Genomic DNA, 13,320 nt, shown 5'->3' with positions numbered 1-13,320 from the left:
TGCTGAACACATTACAGGACTCCTGTCTTTGTGTCTCCCTCCTGCTTAGTGTCCAGTCCCCTGCTCAGACATCACCCCTCAGGCAGTATCTTCCCTAAATCCCTTAATCCAAGTATCACCCCACCCCATTGCTCTCGTCCCTTTACTCTGCTTAAAATTTTCTTTACTTTTCATTACCAAACGTGATATCGTTTCTTTCTTTAGTTGTCTGTCGCCCCAGCTAGCATGCCAGCTCCATGCAAAGGTGACTGACTTTGGTTCCCTGTTGCACACCAGCACCCAGGACAGCCCTGGCCAGCAGTAGGCATTTCATTGACATTTACTGAACCAATAAGTGAGTACACCTTTGCAGAGGAGGGCAAATGTAACTGTTACATAGTAAGGAAAAGAAGAGACTAGCTCCCCTGGAGAAGAGAGCAATCAGAGATACCAAGAGGTTCTGAGAGCCGGAAAACCTGGAGGAAAAGTCATGTGAGATATTTTACTGGGAGTTGGAGGTGTGTCCTCTTTTAGTCATGGAATTTTAGTTGCAGATGTGATGTGCAAAACATGCATATGCTTGCCTGGCAAGGCACTAGAGCCAGAAAGGCTACATCTGTCACATTCGTTTGAAGCCAATCCAAGTAGGCTAACGTGCGTTTGGAGAGCTCTGAGAGAATGTTATGTCTTGTACATGCTGTCAGCAGCAGGAGGGGAAAACGTGTTGGGAAGAGAAAACACGTATTAACAAGCCACGTTCGTGCTGTGAGGTCACACACAGGGCTTCTCAGCCTCGGTGCTGTCGACACTTCGGTGCTGTTTACAGTTGTTGGCTGGTGAGAGCCTTCCCTGTGCAAAGGATGACTGGCAGCAAACGACAATCTCAGCAGTTACGATAACCAAGAACGTCTGTAGACGTGGCCAAACATCCTCTGGGGTTCTGGGAGCAAACTCACCCCAGCTGAGAACCATTCAGTTACATGTGGTGCTGGTCCACTCTCCCTCCTTCATTTGTAACTCCACACACACACGTAGGAGGACAACCCTTCAACGCCCCTCAAAGACGATTTATTCCTTGTGGACTCCCTCCGAATGTGCCCTGATATTTTCTGAGGTCATCTGTGGTCAACCATTTTATTAGTAGCCTCCAACAAAACACATCTCTCTGAATTCCTGCCCAAGCGTAGTTCCCATCTACACTAAGTCTAGACATGATAATGTGGCCGACTTCAGCCAATGCGACATTGACAGGCATGCTGATGGAAACAGAAGCTTGTTAAACACTGACACGTTCGAGCTTGTCCTGTTGGAACATTCCTTTGTTGGGAGCCAGAACAAAGTTCAGGCTAGATTCCTGAAGGACCAGAGGCCACATGGAGAGAAGCACTGATAGATGAGAATATCTATCAGATGAGGATATTCCAGGATTCAACTGCAACTGAATGCAAACATGAGTGACCTTGGCTACACCATATGAAGCAGAAGAACTGTCCAGCTGAGCCCAATCAACTCACAGGATTGTGAAAAACAGGAAATCAGTTTCGTTTTAAGCCAATAAGTTTTGAGGTAGGGTATTACACGGCAATAGTCAACTGAAAATGATGCTGGGAAAGATTGAGGGCAAGAGGAAAAGGGGGCAACAGAGGATGAGATGGTTGGATGGTATCACAGACTCAATGGACATGAGTTTGAGCAAACTCAGAGATAGTAAAGGGCAGGGAAGCCTGGCGTGCTGTAGTTCATGGGGTTGCAGACTTGGACACGACTTAGTGACCAAACAACAACACCAATAACAAGTTGATGAAAGTAAGAAACACTGCAGTATTGGAGCAGGCTCATGTTAGCTTACAAGAGTGAACTGTGGAATTTTCGGAATCAATTATTAAATGTTAAATTATAGGTTGAAATAAATTACATTTAAAAAATAATACATAATCAAAACATATCATTCTTTTTTAAAATTAATTTTTATTGGGATATAGTTGATTTACACTGTTGTGTTAGTTTCTGTTATACAGCAATGTGAATCAGTTATACATATATATATACACATGTCCACTCTTTTACATTCTTTTCCCATATAGGTCATTACAGAGTATTGATTAAGGTTCCCTGTGCTATACAGTAGGTCCTTATTAATTATTTATTTTATCATTTCTTAATTATTATACTCCTTTTTACTGTTATCTATGGACTCATTGGAAAAGACTCTCATGCTGGGAGGGATTGGGGGCAGGAGGAGAAGGGGACGACAGAGGATAAGATGGCTGGATGGCATCACCGACTCAATGGACGTGAGTTTGAGTGCACTCTGGCAGTTGGTGATGGACAGGGAGGCCTGGCGTGCTGTGATTCATGGGGTCGCAAAGAGTCAGACACGACTGAGCAACTGAACTGAACTGATGGTCTTGAGGTTATTTTTTTAAGAATTTTTTTGATGTGGACCATTTTTAAAGTCTGTATTGAATTTGTTACAATATTGTTCTGCTTTTTATGCTTTGGTTATTTGGCCACAAGGCATATGGGATTTTAGCTCCCTGACCAGGGATCAAGTCCATACCCTCTGCATTGGAAGGCAAAGACTTAACCACTGGACTGCCGGGGAAGTCCCCTTCTTGAGATTATTTGTATCTAAACCCATGCACCACAACTACTAAAGCCCAGGGGGCTAGAGCTTCTCTTCTGCAACAAGAGAACCCACTGCAATGAGAAACCCACATACAGCAATTAGAGAATAGCCCTTGCTTGCCGCAACTAGAGAAAGCCCAAGTGCAGCAACAAAGACCAACCACAACCAAAACATTAAATAAATAAATCTTAAAAAAAAAAAAAAAAGGTGGGAAATTTGCAACCACTGCCCATTCTGCCATGGAAATGGGAGCTTCACCCTCTGGTCCCCTCCTGCCTTTAGTCAAGAGAAGGCCTTCTAGAAACCCTAGTCTACGTGAGTAGTTTCTCACAGTATGTGGGAATGATCTTGCTGCCTGTCAAGATCAACATCACACTTTCCCCTCTGCTTTGATACTGTACCATTTCAGCTGTAGGTGCCAAATCCTTTTGATTCTACATGAAATACTACCCTGGATTGCTTTCATGTATGTTTTATGAGTACCCCTGGGCATGAATATTTATTTAAGCAACTCGGAGCATATCCCTTTGATTTTCTTTTTCTGTCCTCACTGATGTTTAAAGGGTAGGAGAGGTGCACAGTGTCATAGTTCACCTGTAATGGCTTTGGCCTCCTAACCCCTTTGCTTACAGGGCCAAATAGTCATCTAGGAAATGGAAAACATTGCCTGGCTTTGTGTCAGTTAGCAGCATGACACACATTTCTGTTTTACTAATGAAACAGCTCTTTCCTGTGCAATGTCAGCTTTCCTACACAATGTGTCAACGTACCCTTGTCATCCAACTGTTGCCTGTTTGGATCCCTTCCACAGTGACTGACCTGGTCAACCCTTCATCCACAGTAAATTCAGAGACACTGTCAAGAGAATGAAAAAACAAGACACGGGAGAAAATATTTGTGAAACTTAAATACGATAAAAGGCCTATATCCAGAACATATACAGAATCCTCAAAACTCAATAATAAGAAAATAAATAGCCCAATTATAAATCAGGCAAAAGATCTGAGCAAATATACGCAGAAGCAAATAATCATGAGAAGATACTGAACGTCATTTGTCATGCTAGAAATAGAAATTAAAATCACCGTGAGGTACCATAATACCCTAGAATGGCTATAATTACACAGACTTCTCATAGATGCAGAGTACCTGAAAATACCCTACACTACTCAGTATCGGTGGGGATGTAAAATGACAGCTACTTTGAAAATGCCTGATGCTTTCTTAAAAAGTTAAACCTACACTTACTATATGGTCCAGCCATTCCATATCTAGGAGTTTACTCGCCAGAGATGGAAACATATATTTATACAGAGACTTGCACAGGAATGTTCATAACAGCTTTCTTGGTAATGTTCCTCAATAGGTGAATAAACCCACTAACTGTGGTGTGTATATACCATAGAATACTACCCAGCGATAACAAAATATGAACCACTGATATACCCAACAGCATAGTTGACTCTCAAAATAATTCTGCTGAATGAAAGAAGCCAGACCACCCGCCTCAAAAAAAAACAGTACCTAGTTAACACTCCTTTGTATAAATTTCTAGATTAACTAATCTAAGAAACAGAAGGCAGATCAGTGGTTGTCCTTGGATAGGGAGGGGTAGGAATAAAAAGATTGCAAAGAGTCAGGAAGAAAATTTTGGAGGTGATGGATGTATTCATTATCTTGATTATGGTGATGGTTTCACAGGAATATATTTATGCCAAAATTTATAAAATTACACACTTTCAATACAGTTTAAAGTGCAGCTTATTCAATGTCAATTACAATAAAGCTGAAAAAAATATATATGTATATAGGTATCGGATGCATCAGTTATTGATTAAGTAATGATTCAAGATGGAACTAGAAGGACTTCCCTGGTGCTTCAGTGGCTTAGGCTGGGGGCTCAGGTCAGGGAACTAGATCCCACATGCCACAATGAAGAACCCCAGTGCTGCATCTAAGACCCAGTGGAGCCAAATAAATAAATATTTTTGTAAAATAAACATTTTTAAAATATTTATTTTAAAATAATTATAATAATTCTAACAAAATTTTAAACATATTTATTAATAAATATTTTTATTATTTATTTTAATAACCCAAGGGATAGGCTATCCACTCCAGTATTCTTGGGCTTTCCTTGTGGCTCAGCTGGTAAAGAATCTGCCTGCAATGTGGGAGACCTGAGTTTGAAGCCTGGGTTGGCAAGATCCCCTGAAGAAGGGAAAGGCTACCCACTCTAGTATTCTGCCCATAAGCTTAACATCCTAAATTTCATGGATAATCAAACATTCATACATAGTTTATTACCATCTCAAAGCTAATAAATAAAAATAAGGAATGCAGTCATCTTCTCTGTGATGGGTTATTAAGAGTTGTCTGGTCTCTCAGAGCCACCCCTTGATAACAATACAAAAAGTTTCTAAATCTGGATGGCTAAATTTTTGTGAGAGTTCTGCTTTTCTGATAGAGTTTGAGCTTTTAAAATATCATGGCCATGTAATTTTGAAAAAGTGATTTTTCTCCCTGCAGTGAGTTGAATAGTGGGCTCCCAAAATACATACCCACGGTCTAATCCCCAGAATGTATGGATGATACCTGATTTGGAAATAAGGTCTTTGCAGGTGTAAGTAAATTAAGGGTCTTGAGATTATCCTGTATTATCCAGGTAGGCCCTAAATCCAACGACAGGTGTTCTTATAAGAGAAAAGTAAAGGGAGATTTGAGATAGAGATTAGAGGAAAAGAGAAGGTGTGGTGAAAATGAAGGCAGAGAATGAAGTGATGTGGTCTCAAACCAAGGAAGCCAGCAGCCACCAGAAGCTGGAAGAGAAAAAAAAGAGGGAGCGGAGGCTTCCCTAGAACCTCTGGAGGGAGCAGCCAGCCAACACTTGATTCAGACTCTGGCTTATAGAACAGTGAGATAATAAATTTCTGTTGTCTTAGCCGCAGCGTCAGGAAACCAACACTACCTCACAGAGCACTAAGGATGGGGACAATGGTACTATCAATATTGTAGGTTCGCTATGAGGATTAAATGAATTAAATGAATTGATACTCCTCAAGCACTATGGAAGAGCGATACCTGCTGTGCTTAGTTGCTCAGTCAAGTCCAACTCTTTGTGACCCCATGGACTGTAACCTGCCAGGCTCCTCTGTCCATGGGGATTCTCCAGGCAAGAATACTGGAGTGGGTTGCTGTGCCCTCCTCCAGGGGATCTTCCTAAGCCAGGGGCTGAACCCAGGGCTCCCGCTTTGCAGGCCAATTCTTTACAGTCTGAGTCACCAGGGAAGCATGTTTGATACCTAGTTCCCAGGTGGCGCTAGTGGTAAATAACTCCCCTGCCAATGCAGGAGACACAAAAAACTCTGGTTCAATCCCTGGGTTGGGAAGATCCCCTGGAGAAGGGAATGGCAACCCACTCCAGTATTCTTGCCTGCAGAATTCCATGGACAGAGGAGCCTGCTGGGCTACCAGCCCATAGGGTTGCAAAGAGCCCAACACAACTTAGCTACAAAACACCAACAACAAAGCACTATGAAAGTTCTAAGTAAATAGTCTTCAGAAAGAATTTCTCTGGTGTCAACACAACCTACTGTTGATCACACTGCTTTATTGGTGCATGTCTGGTGAATTGGACACCATAATAGTGAGCCTGTGTCTGGTCAAGGCTATGGTTTTTCCAGTAGTCATGTATGGATGTGAGAGTTGGACTATAAAGAAAGCTGAGCACCGTAGAATTGATGCTTTTGAACTGTGGTGTTGGAGAAGACTCTTGAAAGTCCCTTGGACTGCAAAGAGATCCAACCAGTCCATCCTAAAGGAGATCAGTCCTGAGTGTTCCTTGGAAGGACTGATGTTGAAGCTGAAACCCCAATACTTTGGCCACCTGATGCGAAAAGCTGACTCATTTGAAAAGACCCTGATGCTGGGAAAGAGTGAAGGCAGGAGGAGAAGGGGACGACAGAGGATGAGATGGTTGAATGGCATCACCGACTCAATGGAGATGAGTTTGAGTAGACTCTGGGAGTTGGTGACAGACAGGGAGCCCTGGCATGCTGTGGTCCATGGGGTCACAAAGAGTCGGACACGACTGAGCGACTGAACTGAACTAGACTATGGAACTGAAACAACACTCATGACGACGGTAAAAAGGTCAACAAGAGCAGACTTATCAAGATTCTTTTTGAACCGCAATACTCTATAAAAGGAACCCTTTAACTCTCCATGCATTTGGGTCCTTTCTTCTCTATTAGTTGTCTGTACAACTTCTTAATCCCTAAACGCAATGTGAAACACAATCCGGGGCCACTGGGTAAAGTTATTTTCTTTGCTTCCCTTGGGAGTCTAAAACTCACCGAGGCGCCCAGAGATCAGAATTCCCAAGGCGACACCAAGCGCCCATGTTACACCTGCAGAAAACTACGACTCCCAGAAGGCTTTGGGAGGCGGACCGCGAAAGGGGTGGAGCCTAAGGGAGAAGGTCGTTGGCCGATTCCATCTTCCGGAGCGGGAAGGGTTGGCTGGGCGGAGTTTGGGAGGGAAGGCCCGATTAGTTGTAAATAGAAATATCGGCGTCCTGCGCGCGGTTGGTACGATCCACGCGGAGGATCCCTGCAGCCTCGGCCGGCGCTTGAAGTTTCCCGGGCCGGGAGCGCGGCGCTTGCTGGGAAGGCGCCGAGACCGTTGTCCGGGCCGGCGGCGGCCGCGCGGGAGCTGCGACATGCAGAGCACAGACCTGGGCAGCAAGGAGAGCGGCAAGATATGGCACCGCAAGCCATCCCCGGCCACTCGGGACGGGTACAGGCCGCGGCGGGAGGAGGCGCGCGCTGGAGGGGGATGGAGGCTGGCGAGGGGCGGATCCGCGGTTTCGGGGAGGCGTTTGCGGGTCCGTTGGGGAAGGTCTCGGGAGGGGGGTGCGGGGAACCGGACGGAGGTTCTGGTTCTTACCCTGCTCGTGATCCCCGGGTTGGGTGACCTCTGATAAACGCAGGTAGCTTGACTTTGATGATCGTTAGAAACCCCCTTCCCCTGTCTTGGGGACTGGAGTCTCAATTAGGATCAGCGTGGAGGGCCTGATTTATGCTGGGGAATTTGCACTTCTGATGGGAGCCAGGACTGCCTGCTTTAATTAGCCCGGAATCCCTGTGGTATTCCTGGCACGCGGTAGATGCTCAGTAACTTATTTGTTAATTATAACATCTGGGAAAGAACTCAGGAGGAGGAACGGATGCCGGAAAAGAATGCACTTCTCCCTCTTCCAAATGCCATCCTTAAATCTTTTATCCATTCTTGAATCATTGTTAGCAGTCGGGCATGCAAGCATTCTAGTCATCAACTGTTTGATGAGCACCTACTTCTGTGCCAGGCTTCTAAGCGCTGGGGGACAGTTGCGGAACGCAACAAACTTCTGATTCTCTCGGAGTTTATGAATTAATGTGTATCCAGCGTAGGTCAGCCTTCTAGTAAGGTCAGCGTTGCTGCTGCTTTTTTAAAAAATAGACTTTGTTTCTTTAGGACAGGTTTAGGTTCGCAGCAAAATTGGGAGGAAGGTACAGAGATTTCCCGTGCATCCCCTGCCTCCACACACGCCTAGCCACACTTTTACTAGTGTCCCCACCAGAGCAGTACACTTGTTGCAGTTGCTCAGCCTGTGTTGACACATGGTTACCAACCGAATTCCACTGTTTACATTAAGATTCAGTCTTCGTGTTCTGCATTCTGTAGGTTTGGACAAATGTATAATGACCCATCCACCATTATGGTCTCATACAAAATATTTTCACTGCTCTAAGAATCCTCTTGCTCTGCCCAGTCATCCCTTCCTCCCCAGCTCTTCCTTTCATGCTTTTCCCCGGTCTCTGTCCTGTTTGATGCTTTTGTGTGACTTTAATGGGAGCCTTTGTCCCAAAGTGGTGCCATATTGGTGCCGTGTTAATCTTACTGCTTTTAATCCCTTAGGATTCCATTGACTTTACTGCCTCACTTGTGTTCATATTTCATGTGTTTCTCGTTCTAGTAATTTTTCTGTTGATTCTTTGGTTGCTTCTCAAAAAATCAGTAGAGTTTGAGTGCCAACTGCAAAAGCACAGTGCTGCACATGATTCCATTAGCTTATTTGGTTTCTGGTTGGTCTCAGTCTCTCCTTTGAATTAACATTTCGTCTGGAACAGGAATTCTTCCATATAGATTTTTCACTCCCAAAGTTGGAGTTTATGTAAATATCACCTCTACTTATTTAAAAAATTTTGTTTGTTTGTTTGTTTGTTTTGGCTGTGCTGGGTACTAGTTGTGGCATGTGGAATCATAGTTCACCCGCCGAGGGTTGAACCCACGTCGCCTGCATTTAGAAGGTGGATTGTCAGCCACTGGACCATCAGGGAAGTCCCAACGCCGCCTCTACTTCTGAGATTCTCTAAATGTTCTAAAAATTATGCCTGCCCACAATAATTTTTTTCCTTACTGTTAATATCTAGATACACATACAAGATTCAGAAAATGACTCACATTTGTGTGAAAATGTCCTTATCTGTTTCTTCCACTAAAACATTGTTTCTTTTTGTTCATTAATACCCGTTGTTATGATGTTGAGAAGGGCAGGGGGGTGGGGAGCGCTGACTGTGGAGTCAGAGGGACTGCAGTTGAAGTAAATGTCCACCCACCAGCTCTGTGACCTTGGGCAAGTTAATCTTAGGCAGTAAGTGAAGATAATGGTACTTAACAGCAAGATTGTCTTAGGGAATTAGTGTCTCATGTATCTGGGTATTCAGTAAATATTTGATGTTTTTATTATGTTTAAGGACTGAGGAGCACCATCAGGCAAATTATGAGCCATTGAAAAACAGTTCTAAAATAAATACTTGTATGTGTGATTTATATGAAAAGTCAGAAAGACAGAATTTTGCTATTAAATGTGATTATGTCATGATGGTACGGTTATAATAAAATTATTAGTGTCTTTCTGTATTTTCCATATTTTGAACAATGATCATGTAATTTCGTAATCCACACACACATCGTAAACATTATAGAAAAAAGACTGGAGGGAAAAGTCCTTTGCTTGGTCGAAGTTTAATTGCCAGGGAACATATTGATGTTGTTACTTATTGTCTCAATACATTCTCCGCACTCCCCTTTGGGAATGTCAGAGAAAAACCAGAGCTGGACAAGAGTTAAAGTGGTGAAAAGAAACATTATTCAAGACTATTATTGCAAGAGAGGAAGCAAGACCTCAGTGTAGAACTGGAGTTGATGTGTTCTGGGCTGGGTTCAGAACACAGCCTGAGCAAGAGGGAAGTTATAGACAGAGACCAAGGTAGGGGGTCAGAGGATGGAAAGTTACCAAGAGAGAACATCTAGGGTAAATCTACCTCACAGGATTCTTGCTGAAGATGGGCCAGAGTGATCAGACAGCAGTTGGGAGATGATGGAGAATGAGGAACCTCATCAGGTGTCAAGGATGATGGTATTAAAGGTAGGGGGTTCTTATTAAACTGACTGAGCATGCTTGCTAAAATTAGATTTTTCAAGGGAATGTACAGATGAGCCTAGGAGAAGGTTCTGAAGCCTGATTAAAGTTTGGTCAAGCCGAGAATCTTTGTCAGGAACTAGATAGAAATAATTTTACTGTTTCATCCAATGAGTCTCAGAAGCCTTATTTTTAAATAAAGTAAAGAAAATGTTTGATATACTTAATTTGGTGGTTTTTAAATGAAGTGATAATGAGGCAATTGTTTCCAGTATTAAAATTCAAATTCATTAAAAGTCAATTAAGAAATTTCATGATTTGAAAACTTGTTGCAGGAGAGAGTGGGCTTCCCAGGTGGCACTACTGGTAAAGAACCTACCTGCCAATGCAGGAGACACAGGAGACGGGAGTTCAGTCCCTGGGTTGGGAAGATCCCTGGAGGAGGGCACAGCAACACACTTGAGTGTTCTTTTCTGGAGAATGCCATGGACAGAGGAACCTGGCAGGTTACAGTCCATGGGGTCTCGAAAAGTCAGACATGACTGAAGCGACTTAACATGCATGCATGCAGGAGAGAGCGGAGAAGGCAATGGCACCCCACTCCAGTACTCTTGCCTGGAAAATCCCATGGATGGAGGAGTCTGGTAGACTGTAGTCCATGGGGTCGCTAAGAGTCGGACACGACTGAGCGACTTCACTTTCACTTTTCACTTTCATGCATTGGAGAAGGAAATGGCAACCCACTCCAGTGTTCTTGCCTGGAGAATCCCAGGGACGGGGGAGCCTGGTGGGCTTCCGTCTATGGGGTCGCACAGAGTCGGACATGACTGAAGCAACTTAGCAGCAGCAGCAGCAGGAGAGAGTGGGGTTACTCTGGTCTTCATGACCCATGTATTATTTTAAGGAGTTAATTAGTTCTGCAGATTTATAAGTTTGCTTTTCAGCAGATATATGGTATTGATCTTGCTCTCAAAAAATAATACCTTTAGACAGATATAATCATATTTTTAGATTGAAGTTAAAGCTCCAATACTTTGGTCACCTGATGCGAAGAGCTGACTCATTGGAAAAGACCCTGATGCTAGGAAAGATTGAGGGCAGGAGAAGGGGGTGACAGAGGATGAGACGGTTGGATGGCATCACTGACTCAGTGAACATGAGTGAGCAAATTCCTGGAGGTAATAAAGGACAGGGAAGCCTGGAGTGCTACAGTTCATAGGGTCGCAAAAAGTCGGACATGACTAAGCGACTGAACAACAACAACAGATATACTTGAAAATAAAATTCATGTATACTTGGAACACCCAGAGTCACAAAAACAAAGTCTCATCAGGGTATTTTAAAATTAGGATATTGAATTGAAATTTTTCTTACATATGGTAGTTTGTGATTTATATAAAACTACTTTTCGTTAATTACTTCATTGTTTATGTCTTGCTTGGTGTAACAATCCAACTACTCGGTCAAAAATACATTTTCTTATCATACCCTGTTGTCTGTCACTTAAATCTGCTCATGTGTGTGTTTATCTTTTTAAATAATTTTTTTAAGTAATTTGTTGGCTGTGCTGGGTCTTCGTTGCCACACGGGCTTTCCTCTGGTTGTGGCGAGCAGAGGCTGCTCTCCTGATGTGGTGTGCAGGTTGCTGCTGTCGCAGAGCACGGGCTCTAGGGTGCACAGCCTTCGGTGGTTCCAGCGGAAAGGCTCAGTGGTTGCAGTTCCTGGGCTCTAGAGCACAGGCTCCGTAGCTCTGGTGCACAAGCTTAGTTGTTCTCCAGCATGTTGTTCTGTGGAATCGTTCAGGACCAGGGATGGAACCAGTGTTCCCTGCATTGGCAGACGGATTCTTTACCCTGAGCCACCAGAGAAACTATTTTTTTAGTGTCTGTCTCTACTCCTGTGCTGAAAGCTTCGTAAGGGCAGGGCCTCTGCCTATCAACTACCCTTATCTCCTGGCTTATGCAGTGTCCAATGCTTTGTGAGTTTTTAGGTGTTTGATGAATAAACGAACAGTAGCAACTCTGATAATAACATCCTATACAGTTTTCAGAAGTCACTGTGTGGTTGCTTCTAGGACAGGAGGAGAAGTAGAAGAGGGAAGAAGGGGTAGGCAAAAAACTTCAAAATTAGTGAGGTGTACTACACAATGCATGGGCTTCATAATAGCAAGTAATGCTTGACATAGAGTTTAATGGTTTTTTGTTTTGTTTGTTTTTTGGCAGAATTATAGTGAACATCATTCACAACACTTCGGATTACCTTCCCAAAGTTTTAAGATTCTTGAACGTGGCTTTTGATAGCTCGGGTGATTGTTTAATTGCTGGGGACCATCATGGAAATATCTATGTTTTTGACTTGTGTGGAAACAGGTGAGCAAATACTTTGGATATTTACCAAGTGATTACTTTCTTGACTGTTTTAGTACCTACCATTGATTATTCATTTAGAAAGATTTATTAAGTACTTACTATATTTCAGACACTTTGTAAAATTCTGCCGTTAGTGCTGGTGGAATAAAGTGAGAAAGAATAGAAAGACAAAATGGTTGGGTTTTGGGGTTTTTTTAAAAGAGAATTAAAGTTCTCGTTTTAACAGCATCTCTAATAGCTTGTTTTTTTCTTAAATTTCAACCTTCATTATCTCTAGTTTATCAGTTAATGTCTGGTACCTGTTTAGAAAAAGCACAGTGGCCTTTATATAATGCATTATTGTCAGAGTGAACTAGACCTAGGAATCTTTACAGATTTGATCATCACTCTTCCTCCTCTTCTTTTCCTTTACCAAACAATTTAGTGAGAATGCATTAGGTGGGAATTGATGGAGGTAGTCATCGTTGCAGTGGGGGTCGGTGGAACGGGAAAACTGTGCTGGCCCAGCCAGAGAGTCAGAAAGTGTCTGTGTGGGGATGGGGGCAGTCATGGGAAAGACGGGGACTTTGGTCGAATGAGTGTATTGAGGCTAATGGGGGCCAGGTTCCTGACTATTGGAAAGAGGAGTTGCAAATATGGAGAAGGAGAAAACTAGACTAAACCCTGTGGACCCGGATTGCATTTGGTTCTGTCTGTATGAATCCTTGGTTTTGAATATATGTAGACAGACAGAGAAATAAATAGAGGTGTGTGTATAAGAAAGTGAATGAATTATATGGACATAAATTTCCTAGCTTTGTTCACTGATAGGGCCTGGAAGCAATAACACCCCAGTAGTAATGAATATACCCAGTGCCCAGTTCTTTTCTAAATATTAG

General features: G+C 43.1%; 1 protein-coding gene across 7 annotated transcripts in view; it reads left to right on the top strand.

Moving 5' to 3' along the window:
- Positions 1-7,148: 7,148 nt before the first annotated feature.
- TBC1D31 (TBC1 domain family member 31) overlaps positions 7,149-13,320 on the top strand; it is a 67,089-nt gene continuing 60,917 nt past the window's right edge. For 2 of the 7 annotated variants that reach the window (XM_070802500.1, XM_070802498.1), the window contains exons 1-2: positions 7,151-7,405; positions 12,296-12,442. In XM_070802500.1, coding sequence (XP_070658601.1) covers positions 12,406-12,442 — 37 coding nt within the window. In that variant the 5' untranslated portion in view covers positions 7,151-7,405; positions 12,296-12,405. Of the gene's footprint in view, positions 7,406-7,566; positions 10,080-12,295; positions 12,443-13,320 lie in introns of those variants that run through there. The other 5 variants (XM_070802499.1, XM_019973888.2, XM_019973889.2 and 2 more) reach the window with 5 other exon arrangements.

This window comes from Bos indicus, chromosome 14 (assembly GCF_029378745.1).
Source record: "Bos indicus isolate NIAB-ARS_2022 breed Sahiwal x Tharparkar chromosome 14, NIAB-ARS_B.indTharparkar_mat_pri_1.0, whole genome shotgun sequence".
NCBI lineage: Eukaryota > Metazoa > Chordata > Mammalia > Artiodactyla > Bovidae > Bos > Bos indicus.
Note: the sequence above shows the minus strand (reverse complement) of the source record. Positions and strands in the feature narration are given on the sequence as shown.